The 19331-nt window shown below is 46.9% G+C and overlaps 2 protein-coding genes across 3 annotated transcripts; both read left to right on the top strand.

The window, feature by feature from the left end:
• The first annotated feature begins 623 nt into the window (after nucleotides 1-623).
• On the top strand, nucleotides 624-10648 carry LOC133129406 (CTD small phosphatase-like protein 3). Of its 2 annotated transcripts, none has more exons than XM_061243475.1 (11): nucleotides 624-1179; nucleotides 5372-5507; nucleotides 5953-6087; nucleotides 6994-7087; nucleotides 7467-7578; nucleotides 7721-7807; nucleotides 8460-8522; nucleotides 8944-9023; nucleotides 9357-9483; nucleotides 9859-9954; nucleotides 10210-10648. In XM_061243475.1, the coding sequence occupies exons 1-11, from the start codon at nucleotides 1162-1164 to the stop codon at nucleotides 10273-10275; spliced, it is 1014 nt and encodes a 337-aa protein (XP_061099459.1). In that variant the 5' UTR covers nucleotides 624-1161; the 3' UTR covers nucleotides 10276-10648. The 2 variants fall into 2 exon arrangements, with proteins under 2 accessions (XP_061099459.1, XP_061099458.1); XM_061243474.1 differs by lacking the exon at nucleotides 624-1179 and adding an exon at nucleotides 3747-4073 and having other exon boundaries at nucleotides 10210-10647.
• A 441-nt stretch (nucleotides 10649-11089) lies between these two features.
• ndufs7 (NADH:ubiquinone oxidoreductase core subunit S7) lies at nucleotides 11090-15852 on the top strand. Its single transcript, XM_061242234.1, has 8 exons — nucleotides 11090-11180; nucleotides 11558-11594; nucleotides 12038-12106; nucleotides 12193-12310; nucleotides 13977-14156; nucleotides 14424-14470; nucleotides 14928-15016; nucleotides 15570-15852. Exons 1-8 carry the CDS (start codon nucleotides 11165-11167, stop codon nucleotides 15665-15667), a joined length of 654 nt encoding a protein of 217 aa, XP_061098218.1. The 5' UTR covers nucleotides 11090-11164; the 3' UTR covers nucleotides 15668-15852.
• Nucleotides 15853-19331: the final 3479 nt, after the last annotated feature.

Below are 19331 nucleotides of genomic sequence, written 5' to 3'. Positions count from 1 at the left end.
AAACTGCATCCTGGCATACTACTCATACTAAATCTCAGGCTGATTGTCATTGAAACATAGTAGTGAGTAGTGAGTAGTGAGTGTAGTGTGAGTAGTGTGTAGCGTGTGCAGTGTGTGTAGTGTGCGATTTCGGATGCAGCCCAGGTCCTGAGCAAAGACTAATGGTTGATTCGTAGTAGATGGTAGAATCAGGTGTGTAAATGTGTGGTTAAAGCCTGCCCTTTGTGAGAATCCCTGATGTAGGTGATCGGTTCAATTCCTCTGTACCAGGTGCTGGTACCGGTGCCAGGCCACGGGAGGCGAGCTCCATTACCTCCAGGCTCCAGAAGGACCCTTCTTGTTAGTCTGTGGTTTTAGATGCAGATGGTCCTCACGTTATATTACACTGGCGGAATTGTGGGAGACCATAGGAGAGGGTGGTGTGTGAAAGGACCTCCGGTGGCTTTTCCCAAGTGCATGTGTGTATCCTGAGGAATTCAAGCTTCACTTGTAGTGGGAAAGGGGTTGGCTGGCAGACTCAGGGCCTGTTGTGTGATTTTGCAACACTGTATACCTCATAGAAAGCCTAGACTTTCTTATGTAAGACCCCCCCCACCTCACGCAAAGGGTTTGCAGGAACCTGCTTAATTTCACTTTTGGACAACAAGTTCAGAATGGTCTTTTGAGGTATAATCTTGGTTGTGTTCTTGGACAGTGCTTAATATCAATGTGATTGTATTTGCAGGTTGCTTTCCGCTTTGACAGGCAGAGGTTGGACTCATTGTCTGGAGGTTTACTAGCGGTCTTTGTAATCTCCCGTTTGTCCTCTTGCCTCCGCGTGGCCTTGGGCATTATTGGATTCCAATGTTATTCAGGTAGATCTGCTCATACGTGCCTGCGGCTCTGTTGATCACAGTTATGCTAACAGTGGCGCCTGTGCAACGGGTCCTTTTTCAGCGAAGTCGATTTTTTATCTTCCATTATGAAGCTAACAAGGAGTCTGCCTGCTCGCTCGCGCTTTGGTTTCCCCGACAACCGGCTATTACCATGCGCCATAGCAACAGGTTTCACGTGGCCGAGTTTTCTGCGTTGTATTTGGCGTCTTTGTCGAGCGATGGAACTCATGGAGCAGCTGCCAGTGCTGTCGGCTGATTGGCTGGTCTCCCGTCAAGGAAACGGACAATGATGCGAGTCCGGGAGGTGAGCAACGACATTGACGACAACTAACTACTTGTGTCTGTTCCTTGGAGACCTTTTGTAGCCTATACCCGAATTCTAGCTTTTCGAGAGCAGATCGGTTGATTACTGCGTTTTGAACGTGTGTTTATGGGGTCGGTGGTGGGAGTGGGAAAAGTCTTTTTTTTAATTTTTTTTTTTTTTTAATGTTTATTGCTTGCTGTTCAATTGCCGCGGTTGACAAAGCATACAAACTGCTGACAATCAGAAACGGATAAAACCAAAGGCACTCGGGTCATTCTCTGGAATGTGGAGTATGCGTTGTGTATTGTAATTTGCTGGTATGTCCAGTATCTCCTGTGAAGACGCACAAATGAAATGCATGACCTTATACCTTCATACAGTGGCCTGTGTCGCTTGTGTAACAAGAGGCCTTAAGTGGCGGTGGCACAGCGCGCAGTGAGACGCGCCTGCGGCTCTGGATCGTTTTGAGTGTTGTCACTTCCCTCTGGTGGCTGCCTCCGGAACTGCAGCCACAGTGCGTTCGCGTTCTCTCTGCTCTGGTGTAGAGACGGAGTGTCCAATCAAGACGAGGGCTTCCGTGAAAGCGAATCGCTGTTTCTTTGGCTGAGGTTAGATTTATGTGCCCCAGGATGCTCTGTGTTTTCGTCACCCTTATACAGTTTAATACTGTGCTTTTAAAAAATTGTAACGCCCTGTCTTCACCCAGAAAATTAATTGTATGTAAGTGACCTTGGAAAAAAAAACACAAAAACAAAAAAAACTGCAGGCAGGAGGAACAGGTTTAATGTCTTGGGTCATTTTTTCCACACACGGGCAGGGCTTTCGTGTTCGACTTCTCAGGAAATGCACTTCTACCTCTGGTTTGCAAATTAAAGCGAATGAAACATTATATCGTTCTAGAAACACAAAATGACATGTCTCCAGATCATCCGCAAATGATCGCTATGCGGCTTTTCGTTGCTTAAAAAAAAAAAAAAAATTCGTAGTTACGAGCTTATGATCAGATGTGTGTACCAAATGCAACTACAAAACTCTATCCTGGGATGGCCAGTCTCGCGGGACTTTACCTCCCTATTTTCCTCGAGCTTTATTCCGTTTAGCGGCGATACGCGGAAATGTTGCCACGGTAACGGTGTCATGTTACCTATCGCTCCCTGACGCTGTTCTCTGAGAAGGGGACGGCGCCTGCGCAGGGCTTGTTGCACACGGCTTGGCCTGTATTTCACGACTGGATGCTAGGTTGGTGCCTGACATTGACACCACAGGCCCAGGCATTTTATGCATTTGATGAACGGATGTATGATAATGTAGTTATAATAATTATAAGTATTGTAATTATAACTCCAGTATTACAGGGGTGACCAGCAAGGCACAGGGGGCTTTGCTTTATTCATCAGAGTTGTGTCTCGTTTAATTTCCACTACATGGCTGTGAAACATTAAATCCTTCGCTTAAAACATTAGTCCTCCAGCAGAGAGGGAACACCGAGAATGTGAAATGATAACCTTCCCTTAGGTATCCGTCTCCTTTTTAAGACAAAGTACTTTAATGACAATTTAAATAAATAAATACTCCAAATTATCCAAAGCGATTTACAGTTGATTAGTCTAAGCAAGGGACAGTCCCCTTGAACCACCAACCTTCTGGGTCCCAGTCATGCACCTTGGCCACTAGTTAACGTTTATATCCTATGGTTCCCTTAGAACTTTAGATTTGACTTGACACATGGGAAGTCTTTTCCCCTGCAAAACCACAGAAGTGACAGATTACACAAATTAAATTTCTTGTGAGTCGATCTTGTTTTGGATTTTTGTCATATGCCATGCCTAATAGATACTTGGCACTTGGGTTTGGGGAAAAATATTGGTTTGTAACTAATGAAACATTTTGAAAGTTTACAGTTAGAACTGTAGTTCATTCTGTATTCACCCCAGGGGTATTAAAAACAGGCCTGAATGTTTCAACTGTTAAAATAAACACTGCAGACCATTAATTAAAGATGTGTAGTTCTGGTATTATTTTTGTGTTTCTGTGTGTTGCCTTTTTGGTTCATAGCTACTTCAGTAACTTCAATGGAGTAATTACTCCCTCATTGTTTCTACATACAGAAATAATGTGGCAGTTGTACATTAAACTTAATTACATCAAGCGCTCAGTTAGTGCTGGACTTAAGCATTGCCCTCCAAAAAGTGTCATGATGACAAAAAGAGGTGGTCATATTTGTCTAATTCTACCGGTGTAACTCTCACCAAAGCATTTTGTCTGTAATATAAATGTCATAATGCATAACCAAACCTGAGTGAAAGGGCAAATGTCAACATAAAATTAGCAGTGACTTGGACTTATACATATGTGTATATATCCCATTTCGCTACACCAGCTACAGGCTACCCTAACGGTATACGTTAAATGATTCCTCGAGATTCTGATTTTTTAAAATGTATACATCTTCGCTTACCGTACTTTACTTATTCTGGATCAAAGTGGTGTTACTGTAATCAAGTATCTCCGGTTTTGTGTAGGCGCTTACAGATTACGTTACATCACGTCATGTTGAGGCGCCGCCCAACCAGCAGCAGGGCTGTAGTCCTAGCGGCAGATTTAAATTATTAAACCAAAATAGGCACCACGGCGAACTGGTTGCGCAAGCGTAAACGGTGTTTAGTGAGATTAAACGTTGAGGTTTTAACTTGTTTAGCTACCACACAAAAGTTCGATATCTAAACCATTTAGTCATCGTGGTTGAGTTTGATGGTTTAGGTTTCCTTCATCAAAGTAAAATGATACTTCGATCTGGAAGAACACCCGTTCGTCCATCGATGGAGGCCGCCGTTACCCCAACTCCCACTCGGCGCAGCCTTCGGCCTCGCTCGGCAGTAAGAACAAGAGCAACAGTAAGGACTTGGACTGGACTGTTTGATTTTGAGTTAACATTTATTAGCATTGTTATGTGGGAAAAATCCCAGCGTGTGACTTTAATGTTAGATATCTAGTTATGGCGGTTTGGTTTTAAATGAAAATAGGTTAGCTCGCGGGACTTAAATCATGCTAGCTAACATGCTAGCATAAAACCTATAGATTAACCAAGAAGCAATGTATTTATGACTAGGTCATATCAATGCTGTTGCTACGCGAAAGCCAGCCAAATTAGTCAGACAACGTTAAGTTGACTAATGCTGGCTGATCAGTGTTTGTTTTGAAACGCCAGTTAAGTTGGCCAACGTTAAAACGCATTCCCAGGTTTGGGTCTGCGTTAACATCGGTAGCTAACTAGCTAATTAAATAGCGGTGCTACGTCTCCGACATATGGATTCTCTTTAATTTATTTGCATGGTCTTTACTTGACTGTTATGTGTAATCTTCAGTAGCGTTGAATGTATGTGTTGGCAAGAGATATTTTCACTAGAGCGAGCTATTTTGGGATGCGCCATCTTCTTTATTGATATGCAACTTGTACTTCCGTTTCCTTGTTTGTGATAATCCCGCCCCTGGTTCAACCTGATTCGTTGGCATAACTCCATTGACATTGACCAATTTTTTTCTCCAAAATATCAAAACTGGTCCGAGGTGGAAAATCCAGGTTCGGAATGTAGCATTAGTAGTTCAGCTGTATTCTGTCCCAGGCGTGGTAAAATAGCACTTGGATGGGAGGTCTCTTAAGTTGCTGCTGGAAGAGGTGGGCCAGTAGGGGGCGGTCTTCCCTCTGGTCAAATAAACCCCAATTCCCTAGTGCAGTGATGGGGACACTAAGCTATGGGAGGTGCCATCTTTTGTTAACAGTGTCACCGTGGTCATTACAGATCCCATGACACTCATCTCAAAGAGTAGGGGGTTCCCCGGAGTCCTGGATAAATTCCTAAACTGGCTCCCTATTATCTGCGTCCTAATCATCCTCTGATTTAATTGGCTAAAAAAATCATTGTCTTCATGTGTGGTGAGCGTCTGACACAAAATGGCAGCCGTGCTGACCCTGGTGGTTGAGCCGAGTGTCCCCACCTTCATTGTGAAGCCCTTTGAGTTGTGGTCAGTGTTTAAGAGTGGGAATTATTATCACTATCACTCATGATCATCATTGTGTGTGTGTGTCTGTGTGTCTGTGTGTCTATGTGTGTCTATGTGTGTGTGTGTCTGTGTATGTGTATGTCTCTGTGTGTGTGTGTGTGTGTGTGTGTGTGTGTGTGTGTGTGTGTAGCGCAGAGAAGAGGCCATCATAGAGTGCTCCCTGCAGTTCTCTGATGAGGAGAACGTCCCCACCGTTGCCAAGCGCCCCAAAATCCCGCCGCGGGCTCGAAGGAGGGTAGTGGCAGCACGGGGCGGAGATGCTACAGGTGAGACCGGTGCCCCGAGCGTGAGACCGCCAGGGACCAGGAGAACAGCCTTTACACACACACACACACACACACACACACACACACACACACACACACACACACACACACACACACAGACACACACACACACACAGACACACACACACACACAGACACACACACACACACAGACACACACACACACACAGACACTCACGCACACACGCACAGACACTGACTCACGCACACGCGCACACACACAGACACACACACACACAGACACTCACGCACGCACAGACACACACAGACACACACACACACACTCACACACACACAGACACTCACGCACGCACAGGCACAGACACGCACACACACTCACACACACACACACTCACACTCACACACACACACACACACACACTCACACTCACACTCTGACACGGCCTGTTCTTTTCCCCGGTAGATGTGGACTTTAAGACCCCTGTCCGGGGGGGTGAGCTGAGGGTGCGTTTTCAGGAGGACTGCTCCACCCTGTCCTCCAACCCGGCCGTGCGGAACATCTACTCACCCGTCGTCCGCGTCCTGACCCCACTGAAGGGTGAGCGCCCCGAAGCACTCTGGGATACTGGGGTGGGTCTGGCATGTCCCACACCCCCCTGCTGTAACACCCCCCTGCTGTAACACTCATGTTTGTTACACTGCACCTGGAGATCTGTGTGTGTGTGTGTGTGTGGCACAGGTGTGCTGACAGGTGTGTGTGTGTGTGTGTGTGTAGGGCACAGGTGTGCTGACAGGTGTGTGTGTGTGTGTGTGTGTAGGGCACAGGTGTGCTGACAGGTGTGTGTGTGTGTGTGTGTGTGTGTAGGGCACAGGTGTGCTGACAGGTGTGTGTGTGTGTGTGTGTGTGTGTGTAGGGCACAGGTGTGCTGACGTGTGTGTGTGTGTGTGTGTGTGTGTGTGTGTGTGTGTGTGTGTGTGTGTGTGTGTGTGTGTGTGTGTGTGTGTGTGTGTGTAGGGCGCAGGTGTGCTGACAGGTGTGTGTGTGTGTGTGTGTGTGTGTGGGGCGCAGGTGTGCTGACAGGTGTGTGTGTATGTGTGTGTGTGTGTGTGTGTGTGTGTGTGTGTGTGTAGGGCGCAGGTGTGCTGACAGGTGTGTGTGTGTGTGTGTGTAGGGCACAGGTGTGCTGACAGGTGTGTGTGTGTGTGTGTGTGTGTGTGTGTGTGTGTAGGGCATAGGTGTGCTGACAGGTGTGTGTGTGTGTGTGTGTGTGTGTGTGTGTGTAGGGCATAGGTGTGCTGACAGGTGTGTGTGTGTGTGTGTGTGTGTGTGTGTGTGTGTGTGTGGGTGGCACAGGTGTGCTGACAGGTGTGTCTGTGTGTGTGTGTGTGTGTGTAGGGCACAGGTGTGCTGACAGGTGTGTGTGTGTGTAGGGCACAGGTGTGCTGACAGGTGTGTGTGTGTGGCACAGGTGTGCTGACAGGTGTGTGTGTGTGTGGCGCGCAGGTGAGCAGTCCCCAGGTGGTGAGCAGCAGTGTGTGTTCAGCTACGACTCCCTCAGCCCTCTGTCTGATGACGAGACCAACGACGTGTTCAACCCGTGAGTGCCCTTCTCCTCAGCAAACCTCTCATATTTACACAAACAAAACCCGCTTCATGGTCTAAGATAAAATGTTTGACACACATTCACATGTATTAGGAATGTGCTGTGGAGTATGACAGTTATCAACAAAATCATTCAGCAGTCATAAAAATTAGTTAAGAATTTTTTTTCAAGTTTTAAAAAAATGAGTAAAAGTCTAGAATTACTGAATATTATTTGTTCTTTTAACGTAAGTTTTGTAACTCCTGGACACGTGTGTTCTCTTGCATTGTATGGCACAGTAAAAGAATGTACAGACATTCCCTCACATGCTGAAAGGTTGCGTAGTGCTGTTGTTTCCGTGGAGATCAGTGGCAGCCATGTCCTCCCCCCACAGGTATGCCTTCATCAAGAACATTCCAGCACATTCCCAGCAGTCCCGACCCTGTGTGAGAGACATTCCCATCAAGACCCGGAGCACCCCACAAGCCACACTGGTCTTAGACCTGGTGAGTCTCTCGCACACACACACGCACACACGCACACTATATATGTAATATAGACCATCTTCTCCCTTGTAGATTTCAGTCTTGGCCCTGTGGATTTGTGGGTAATGTAGTTCTCTCTTCCCCCTGTGTGCTTGTTCTACAGGATGGGACCCTGGTGTTCAGCACGCTCAGTCACCTTGATAACGCAGAGTACACTTTTCACACTTACTTTCAGAGTCACAAGTACAAAGTAAGTGAAGCCAGACGTTCCCCTGCTCCCCTCACTGTCACTGCTCCTGCCACTGCTCCTGTCACTGTCACTGCTCCTGTCACTGTGACTGCTCCTGTCACTGCTCCTGTCACTGCTCCCCTCACTGTCACTGCTCCTGTCACTGCTCCTGTCACTGCTCCCCTCACTGTCACTGCTCCTGTCACTGCTCCCCTCACTGTCACTGCTCCTGTTACTGCTCCCCTCACTGTCACTGCTCCTGTTACTGCTCCCCTCACTGTCACTGCTCCTGTTACTGTCACTGTTACTGCTCCCCTCACTGTGACTGCTCCCCTCACTGTGACTGCTCCTGTCACTGTCACTGTTACTGCTCACTGCCATTTGAGGAGCGGGTTCTTTGGAACGTTCTAGGTTGGTGTTCTAGAATGCTGCAGTAGTGATCCTTACGGCAGCATTAGAATGTTAAGGACATTCTAATCGCGTATCTGTGGTCTTGCACTAAGGTAAGGGTTAGGTGCCGTTTCATCCGGGGAGCCGACAGTAGCCAGAATCACAGAGGAGGAGAGTCGGAAGAGCTGAGAGGACAGGCAGGGTCTGGAGTTGGGTGGTGTTGTTATGCTGTGCTGTGGCCCTGTGGGTAAATGGCGGTAACGAGACGCGGTTCCTTTCGCAGGTGTACGTGGTCCTGAGACCCCACCTCCGGACGTTTCTGCAGCGGATGTCAAAGATGTTTGAGGTAAGACCTCCGTGCGGCATGCACCTTTTCTCGTGCAGCTGGTTCTCAAGACCAGTGTGTGGCACCCCCACACCCCACCCCCGGCACTTCCTCACTCTTCCTGTGAGTGTAGTTAACACAACCTCATCAACACTTACCTGTGTTAATGACCGTGAGATTGTCAACCGTCTGACACTATACCCTGTTCTTCTGCGAGTCCTTTAACAATCCTGCCTTGAACTGTAGCTGAATTAAGTGAAATCATATTTCCAGTTGAGTTTTATTGGCATTATTTTTGCAATTTTGGGGAGAGCGTTCTCCTCAATTTATAACAAAGTTATGCTTTTTTTTGTCTTGATTTTTTTACAAATCTTTCTTCAAGGGACATGTTTTTTCAGTGGCTCAAGTGTGTGTGTATGTGTGTGTTTGTTCTCTTTATTAGATGTTTGTCTACACATCAGCTAAAAGGGAGTATGCGGAAAAGATTGTGGATTTACTGGACCCTCAGAAAAACCTGTTCCGGTAAGAAGGTCTCAGTATTCAGAAACAAATCCATATGGTGCCATGTTTTTGCACTCTAGTGGATGCACATGGTCTAGTGGATGCACATGGTCTAGTGGATGCACATGATCTAGTGGATGGTAAACGAAAGTCAAAGTTGGTGCCTGCATTGGCCATCAATGTGACGGAATAATTTGCTTCCATCCAACAGCAAAATCTGTCCTGGTCTTTTTGATGTCAAAAGTGATTCTGTCCTTGTCGGCAGACTTTAGCAACAGCAGATTAACTCACTCCCTTGTCTAATTTTGATATAGTTCCCAGTTTTTCTGAGTTTGGCCTGGTTCTCCTCTGCAGACACCGGCTGTACCAGGAGGACTGCCTGTGTATTCAGGGTCACTACGTTAAGGACCTGGGCCTGCTGCAGCGGGACCTGTCCAAAACCGTGGTCCTGGACAACGCTCCCCACACCTTCCCCTACCACGTGAGTCTTTATCTCCATCCCATCCCCCATCCCCATCCCCCTCTCCCTCTCCCTGGGTCGCACCGCTACCAGAGACTTTGACCCTTAACCCTTAACCCTGGACTGAGAAAGCAAGCTTCTTCTGGAAGCCTCTCTGTGAACCACCTGCCCTCTTCACTCCAAACCTGTTTCCTACTGGAGTCGTGCTGGTTCTCAGAGCACTACGGGTGTGAAGATGATGGTCTGTGGTGGTCTGTGATTGTCTGTCTGTGTGTGTGTGAGATGGTGTGTGATGGTCTGTGTGTGTGTGAGATGGTGTGTGATGGTCTGTGTGTGTCTGTGATGGTTTTTGGTAGTCTGTGATGGTCTGTGATGGTGTCTGTGTCTGCGTCTCAGGTGATGAACATGATCCCCATTCGCAGCTGGGCTGGAGAGGCGGATGACAGAGAGCTGTTGAAGCTCACTCCTTACCTGGAGAGACTCTCTGACACGGTGAGAGTTTAACCGCACAAAAAGGTCCCATTGACTGTCTGGCCAAGTCAAATACTGGTTCTTATTTGAAAAGCTAAGCTCGGTCAAACCTGCTGAGTTGCGCCCTGTCGGGAACTAAAAGGCAGAGGCTGTGTTCCACAGGGACCGGGGCGTGGGGGGACTCCACATTTATAACGGCAGGTGAAATGTTACCCGCCCCCCCCCCCGTTGATGTCGATTGTTGTGGAAAGGCCTTTGACGCTCTCCTGTCTCCAGGGCGATTTCCGGCAGGTGCTGAAGAGGAGGGCGGACCACCTGCACCGTCTCCTCTCTGAAGACTGATGCGTGGGGGCGTGGCCAGTGCCGGGGCTCCCGCTCCGGACGCCGTGCCGGCCTCTCTGTGACAATGCAGTGTGGATGGCTCCACCCGCAGCTCGCTGGCGGAACTGCGTTCTTTGTGCACTACATTTCAGAAGGGATTCAGCGCGGTCCCGTTTGAAACTTTTTTTTTTTTTTTTTTTTTTTTAAAGAAAGACTTGCCAGAAAGTTCCAGAACGACTGTTTCTGCAAAGCAGGGAATGGGAGCAACCTTAGCACATGTTACAGCAAGAAAACGATTGCTCGGACGCAAAATATAACATTTTGTGTCGTCGCCGTTTTTCCTAATTTATTCATTTGTAATTATTTGTGTTTGTCTGATTACTGCATGTTTTAACACAAAATAAATCCCGATAAAAAATGTTTTATACTTGTCTTTTATTGGAGGGAAAAAAAGTGAGCAAAACCATTTTGTATTTTCTCTTGCGTGTTGTGTAGTCTATTTGTCATACAATGTTACACAAGGAAACGGCTTTGGATTATGTCTAAGCATGGCTTGTATATTATGAAATGATTTTTGTGTGACATTTAAGTACTCATTTTCAAGCACACATTGATTGCTGTTCAGTACAATTGAACGTCTCATTGCACAAATCTTAAATTGTGGTATAACCTTTTAGATTACACATTTCGATTTCTATACATTATGTGCAAACCTACAACCATAATTCAGCAAATAACTGAACTAATTCTATAACCAATTAGTTTCCCATGGCACCGAGTTTGACACCGCTGGCATAAACCATAGACTGTATACCTGTATCTGCTAAAAAGATCGGGTCAGTCGTGAGTAACCCGGAAGAACAAAGGTGGATTCCAAGCGCCCGCCGGAAGTTTTCAAGTATTTTTCAACATGGCGGCGTTGGTCGGTACGTAATACCTTGACTGCGGTATTGTTTATTTTGTAATCATCTGTGTTTTCCATTGCCAGTGTATAAACTAGTCGTGCTATAAGTTAATGAGTGAAAGAATGAAACCCTGTTTCTGAGGACAGCTTACGAATTGTATGTTTGTTATAGTTGTCCAGGGCTAGGTTCAATACTTCTGACCTTGTGTGTTGCGTAGCTAATTTAGCGTCTAGTCTGAGATTGGACGCTTGCCCGTTAGGTTGGTCTTAACGAAATCACATTTTGACATGAAATTCAGCTGTTTTGCATATATTTCTAACATGACGTTTGTAATAAACGTACCAATCCAGAACTTCACATACACTTAGCGGTTTTCTTGTTTTGTTTATTTCCCACAGCTCCTCGCCTGATCCGTTTTGGATCGTTTTCCTTGAGGTAACCTTACGAAATGCTTAACTCTTATAAAACGACTTGCAAGCATAATAAACAGTGTCGTGCACAATTCAGGCACGATCTATGAGCTAATCACCACCCGTTGCTAAATTGTTTAATTCAAGACTTGAGTCACCACACAGTGTATATGGATCATTAAACGTACTAATCCTGGCAGACCATTTAACTATGACAGTGTCTGAATTTGAACTGTCACGATTCTTTTTAATTAGAGAATAATCTGATACGTCGTACAGTTTGTGACATATCGGCGATATTTGGTGACAAGAAACAAGGCTTGCTTTGCACAATAGTTACATTGTTAATACAGTATTCTAAGTGAAAGCGCTACCCCCGGCGACTGTTTTATCATAATGTTGTTCAGAGCATCAGTTAAAAAAATATCGGAATTAATTTATCGACTTCCCTTCTCTCCTCCCTCGCAGACCTACGTCCGCATACTGCGCGCGGACGCAGGGACTTCATCAGAGCGCCTCAAACGACAGCTCCAGCAGGTGCGGACTGTGGCCAGTTAACCTGTGCGTCTGATTTGACCTGGCCGCTCAGTGCTGAGGAAATAACGGCCTTTCTGCTATTTCAGTGTGGTTCCGGTTCGGGAGAAGAGCACTGCCATTGCAACCAAAGCTTCCGCTGTGCCGAGCAATAAGGGAGAATATGTGATCACCAAGTTGGACGACCTGGTGAACTGGGCGCGCAGGGTACGGCTTGAGCCGCGGCGGGGGGAGCAGTGCTGCAGAAAACAAACCTCAGCTGTCAGACGGTTATATCAGCTTTTTCTCTGGGACCTGTGTTCCAGTTAAATGTGTTTGTGGCAGTCTCTCAGTTTAAATGGAGCTGTTTCAATGGGGTTGAATTGCAGACTGTGGACTTGTAAGCAGTGGCAGGTTTTGCAAACTGTTCCAGTTTCTGTTTGGATCTTAACTGTTTCTGATCTTATTTTGCGTGTGTTGTGTGTGTGCGCGTTCGCGTACGTGTGTGTGTGCATGTGTGTGTGTGTTGTGCACGTATGTGCGTGCGTGCGTGCGTGTGTGTGTTGTGTGTGCGTGCATGTGTTGTGTGTGTGTGTGTGTGTTGTGTGTGTGTGTGTGTGTTGTGTGTGCGTGCGTGCCTGTGTGTGCGTGCGTGTGTATGTGTGTTGTGCGTGCGTGTGTGTGCGTGCGTGTGTGCCTGTGTGTGCGTGCCTGTGTGCGTGCGTGTGTTGTGTGTGTGTGCGTGCGTGCCTGTGTGTGCGTGCGTGTGTGTGTGTGTGTGCGTGTATGTGTGTGTGTGTGTGCCTGTGTGTGCGTGCGTGCCTGTGTGTGCGTGCGTGCCTGTGTGTGCGTGCGTGTATGTGTGCGTGCGTGTATGTGTGTGCCTGTGTGTGTGTGTGCGTGTGTGTTGTGCGTGCGTGCCTGTGTGTGCCTGTGTGTGCGTGCGTGCCTGTGTGCGTGCGTGCCTGTGTGTGCGTGTGTGTGTGTTGTGCGTGCGTGCGTGCCTGTGTGTGCGTGTGTGTGTGTGTGTGCGTGTATGTGTGCCTGCCTGTGTGTGCGTGCGTGCGCGTGTCTGTGTGTGCGTGTGTGTTGTGCCTGTGTGTGTGTGCCTGTGTGTGTGTGCGTGCGTGCCTGTGTGCGTGCATGCCTGCCTGTGTATGTGTGCGTGCCTGTGTGTGCGTGTGTGCCTGTGTGTGTGTGCGCGTGCGTGCGTGCCTGTGTGCGTGCGTGCCTGTGTGCGTGCGTGTGTGTGTGCGTGCGTGTGTGTGTGTGCGTGCGTGTGTGTGTGTGCGCGCCTGTGCCTGTGTGCGTGCGTGCCTGCCTGTGTGCGTGCGTGCCTGTGTGCGTGCGTGCCTGCCTGTGTGTGTGCGTGCGTGCCTGTGCGTGCGTGTGTTGTGTGTGCCTGTGTATGTGTGTTGTGCGTGCGTGTGTGTGCCTGTGTGTGTGTGCCTGTGTGCATGTGTGTGTGTGTGTGCCTGTGCGTGTATGTGTGTATGTGTGTGTGTGTGTGTGCGTGCGTGCCTGTGTGTGCGTGTGTTGTGTGTGCCTGTGCGTGCCTGTGTGTGTGTGTGTGCCTGTGTGTGTGTGTGTGTGTGTGCGTGTGCCTGTGTGTGTGTGTGTGTGTGCGTGTGTGTATGCGTGTGTGTGTGTGTGTGCGTGCGTGCCTGTGCGTGCGTGTGTGCGCGTGTGTGTGCGTGCGTGCGTGCCTGTGTGTGTGTGTGTATGTGTGTGTGTGTGCGTGCGTGCCTGTGTGTGCGTGTGTTGTGTGTGCCTGTGCGTGCCTGTGTGTGTGTGTGTGTGCGTGCGTGCCTGTGTGTGCGTGTGTTGTGTGTGCCTGTGCGTGCCTGTGTATGTGTGTGTGTGCACGTGCCTGCCTGTGTGTGTGTGTGTGCAGAGCTCTCTGTGGCCCATGACGTTTGGGCTGGCCTGCTGTGCGGTGGAGATGATGCACATGGCGGCTCCGCGGTACGACATGGACCGCTTCGGCGTGGTGTTCCGTGCCAGCCCCCGCCAGGCCGACGTCATGATCGTCGCCGGCACCCTCACCAACAAGATGGCCCCCGCCCTGCGCAAGGTAGCGTCACACACTCCCGGTCCCAGTGTGCCTTAGCCAGCTACTCTACAGCTCCCCCCCCCCACACACACTCCATCTCCCTCCTGCTCCACTGTGCTAGGCTGCCTCCAGCCTCGTGGAATAGACTAGTCATATCATAATGGACGTAGTTTCACTGTGCGTGAACTGTCCATTCAGTCCACCTGAACACTCAGCTCTCTCTCTGTTCAGGTGTGTGACCTGCATTGCCCATTCTCTCTCTCTCTCTCTCTCTCTCTCTCTCTCCAGGTGTATGACCAGATGCCAGAGCCCAGATATGTCATTTCAATGGGGAGGTGAGGCACTGACATTCATTATTTTCAAAATGGCTTTATTTAATTAGACCAGTCAGATTTAAAGGGTTCATGTTAGCTTTATCGTTTACATTAGTTTTCATTGAGTGACATTTTGCTCCATGTGGGTCTTCATCAGATTGGTCTTTTCACTATGTTGTTTGGAAAATCCTTTAATTTCCTTTATTTCAGCAATTGGTCTCCTTTCTAGTTTGAATTGATTGGATTTTAAACACTTACAGAAGTGGTACTCAACCCTTTTACAGACCGTCACAGGATCTGCCATCCTGTAGGTTTTAATTTGAACCCTAATTTGCCACACCTTATTCTCGGATGAGAAGAGTTAAATCTGCAGGACGGTAGATCTCCAGGAACATGGTTTGGTTACCGCTGGTTTCCATTGTGTGTGACTGTGGCCTGTCTGCCCCCTGGTGGTTGTGTGACGTACTGCTCCCCTCAGCTGCGCTAACGGAGGGGGATATTACCACTACTCTTACTCTGTGGTGCGAGGCTGTGACCGCATCGTGCCCGTGGACATATACGTTCCAGGTAAGACCGCGTGCATTTTATTATTAGTATTATTAAATTATCAATAATAAACAATAAACACAAGGTATATGCTTTTCCACATTTTTCACAACCTGCTCCATCAAAATCAGTCACATATTACCCCAAAATGTATTTTGAGTTTTATAAATGACTACGAAAGAAGAGACTATAAGCTTTCTAATCTCTCTACTCCAGATATCAAAAGGGTTGTGTCCCGTTGCATTTTTAGTGCCACCAAACCATGTTTTTAAGAGAAACGGCTTCAAAGTTTCGTTGCGAGACGGTAGTCACGTGAGGCTGGGAGACTATCGACACTGGGCTAACGGATAAACCCTTTAAAACTCAATTTCTACTATGAACATTTACTCTTGCCACTTGAAGTCATGCAGACCATAAAAGTAAATTATGAGAGCCAAGATATTGTACAAAAAAATCAAGACGAAAACCAAAAATGTCCAAAATTCCCAAAATGAAATTTTTCCAAATTCTGACCCCTCCGTGTGAGCGGATGCGGTCTGGCTGTGCTGTGACCTCTGACCCCTGGCTCTCGCAGGCTGCCCGCCCACCGCGGAGGCCCTCCTGTACGGCACCCTGCAGCTGCAGAAGAAGATCAAGCGGGAGAAGAAGATGAGGATCTGGTACCGCAAGTGAGAGGGAGCGCGTCCGCGTCCGGCCGTCTGTCTGTGCGTCTGTCTTTTATTTATGGATGGTTGCTGTTCCCCACAGAGAAGAATGATTATTTCAGGCAGTTGTTTCAGGAGCTGCCCAGTGTTTGGAGTTTTCCTTTGCTCCTGCTCTCTGTAGTAACAATAAAGAAACGTGTGCATAATCTCTGACCTTTGGTGCCTGAGTCTTTGCGTTTCTGTCAAGTCTGTACCACACAACCAGTTCTCCACTCACCCTTAATGCTGAACTGCATTTCTGAACGAGGGCTCACTTACAGGCGTCCGACTGTGTGTGTCTCGTGCAGATCCTTCAACCAGTGTGGCTCACACACTCTGAACCTGCCCTGAAGCACAGCGCAACATTAGCTCCATGATTATCCTTCCTCATCAAGTTGAGTTTTCACCTTGAGAGCCGAACCGTTTTTAAGAAGTGGCTACACGTGTCTGGAAAAAGTAAATCTGTTCTTTACAAAATGTTTATCGGAAAAAAAAAAGTTTATCGGACATTAGCTTCATCGGTGCTGTTGATTAGCTATTGTGACAGATTTGTGTTCGCTGTACGTTCTGCTGTGTAGGGCGAGATGCCCATTGGGCGCTAGCGAACATACTGTCACAAGTTCAACGTCTTCACCCTGAAAATGTTTTTTTTGCAGAATTTAACGTGTTTTACGTTGCAATAACATTACGCAACATTAAGTGTTCGCGATAGCATATGCTGTCAAGGGTTTGCATGCACTTTGTAATGAACCTGGTTGTTTATAGATCTGCATTGTATTGTAAATGTTATTTTTGTGTGTAAAAAATTAGGGTGAAAAACACAACTAGTTTAAGCAGTCCGGAGCGAACCTAAGTGAGAACTGCATTAAGCGATACATTTGGGTATAAAACCCTGGCCCGCGAAAAGCGAGGCGCGTTGTTCATGTACTCGGTTGTTGAAGTCCAGGTCGGTGAAACTCTGAGACGATTATCCTTCCTTTAGTAGAAATCTATCAGCCCGGCAAGCGGCGGTGTGTTTCACCCAGTAACTGGTGCTAGCATGATGTATTCGCGGGTTATTTTGTCTTTCTCAAGTTGTATCTTGAGTATTTCTATCGAAACAACGGTCGAACAGCTGACGATGCAGAATCCATTTTACAATAAATGGAACTTCATTACCATCCATGGTCTCCTGTCTTTGCCAACTGACAAAGAACGTGTGCACGCTACTGGAAATCCCACATAACAAGGGTGCAGACTTGTTACACGATTCTAAAGCACAGCTCTCTCCATTAGCTTCATCAGTGCTGTAGATTAGCTATTCTAAAGCACAGCTCTCTCCATTAGCTTCATCAGTGCTGTAGATGAGCTATTCTAAAGCACATCTCTCTCCATTAGCTTCATCAGTGCTGTAGATGAGCTATTCTAAAGCACAGCTCTCTCCATTAGCTTCATCAGTGCTGTAGATGAGCTATTCTGAAGCACTGCTCTCCATTAGCTTCATCAGTGCTGTAGATGAGCTATTCTAAAGCACAGCTCTCTCCATTAGCTTCATCAGCGCTGTAGATGAGCTATTCTAAAGCACAGCTCTCTCCATTAGCTTCATCAGCGCTGTAGATGAGCTATTCTAAAGCACAGCTCTCTCCATTAGCTTCATCAGTGCTGTAGATGAGCTATTCTGAAGCACAGCTCTCCACATTAGCTTCATCAGTGAAGATATTATGAAGAGGAATGGATTGTGGACTCCAGCTCTGCATCTGTGTGTGAATCATGTTTGTAAGGGAGGGTGTGTGCTTGGGATTATCTGGGGAATGCGACTCCATTTTAATGAACACAGGAGAGAACTGACAGAATCTGAAGAACAGGGCTGGCAGATCAGCCGTTCAGACCTCAGTGACACAGTGCTGCCCCCTGCTGGAAACGGTGTGTCTAACAGGAAGAGCGAAATACAGTTTCTCGTACTAAGACGAAGCTTTGGAACTGGGGATCTTATGATATGTTTTCACTGTATATTTTCCAGAAATTAAGGAATTTATAAGCTCATAAACGTAATTAGTTATAGATAATTTATACAGGAACAAAAACAGACTGAGAAACAGAAATTTAAAGACATTTATTATTTTCAACTGCAGCTTGTGTAACAGCAGAAAGTAAAAGTGAAACAAAACTACAGATTTAGCAGAAGCCATTACTGAGCTCAGAACAGACGGGACAGAATGGCGTCTGGACCTTCTCTCCTGGAAGAGGACCTCTCCTGTCCTGTGTGCTCTGAAATCTTCAGGGATCCTGTTGTCCTGAGATGCAGTCACAGCTTCTGTAAGGCCTGTCTGCAGCATTGGTGGAGAGACAAGGGATCTCAGGAGTGCCCAGTTTGCAGGAGAAGATCTTCTAGCGATCTTCCTCCCTGTAACTTGTCTCTGAGGAATACCTGTGAGTCGTTCTTAAAGGAGAGAAGTCAGAGAGCTGAAGCAGGATCTGAAGTGCTCTGCAGTCTGCACAGTGAGAAACTCAAACTCTTCTGTTTGGAGGATCAAATACCCGTCTGCTTTGTCTGTCAAACTTCAAAAAAACACGACAACCACAAATTTCGACCAGTTCAGGAGGCTGCAGAAGAAAATAAGGTAACTGTCTCATAATATGATTTAGATTTTAATGACTTTTATAATTTACAAATTTCACTTACATTTTAATTTAAGTTAAGCTTTGTAGTGCTGTCATCTACAGGGCATTGGAACTAAATATATATCTATATTTGTGCTGGAAATATAATTAATATTGAATCTTAATATTTTTTATGATTGTGAATTTCTAATGAAGTAGTTATTGTATTTCCAAAGGGTTATAACCTCAAAAGGATCCATTTTAGTTCTTAGGCCTGACTGCAGTTTAAGCTCCTCACTACGTATCACATGACTGACAGAGAGACAGGAGGGAGGGGCAGGAGTGTGGAGACATTCTCAGAGCTGTGTTAGGGAGCAGTGCTCAGCATGGGACAGGAGGGGTCAAAGTTCACGATCAGATATACATTCAGGTGATCACTGACCTCTACATCAGCTTGTTTAGGCAAATATTTAATCAGCCAAACATGTGGCAGCAACTGAATGAATGAAACCATGCAGAGATGGTCAAGAGGTGCAGCTGTTTTTCAGACCAAATGTCAGAATGGGGAAGAAATGTGATCTAAGTGACTTAAACGTGGAATAATTCTTGGTGCCAGACAGAGTGGTTCAAGTATCTCAGAAACTGCTGATCTCTTGGGATTTTCACACACATCAGTCTCTAGTGTTTGCAGAGAATGGCGCGAAAAACCAAAAAAATCCAGTGAGCAGCAGTTCTGCAGACAGAAGCACCTTGTTAATTAGAGACAAGAATGGCCAGACTGGTCAAAGCTGACAGGAAGGTGACAGTAATGCAAATAACCACCCGTTACAACAGTGGTATGCAGAAGAGCATCTCTGAACACGCAACACATGAAACCTCTAACTGGATAGGCTACAGCAGCAGAAGTCTAAGAAACAAGTCTAATAAATACCTAATAAAGTGCTCACTGAGTGTATGTGGCCTTACAGGGCAGGTCATTGTGTCATAAAGAGACTAAACACTACATGAAACTTGGAACAATTTAATTTACACATTCCTGGACCTTAGACCCTTCGACAGAATATCTGTGCAGT

The sequence above is a fragment of the Conger conger genome, chromosome 5 (assembly GCF_963514075.1).
Source record: "Conger conger chromosome 5, fConCon1.1, whole genome shotgun sequence".
In the NCBI taxonomy this organism is placed as follows: domain Eukaryota; kingdom Metazoa; phylum Chordata; class Actinopteri; order Anguilliformes; family Congridae; genus Conger; species Conger conger.
This window is presented reverse-complemented; position numbering and strand designations above follow the sequence as displayed.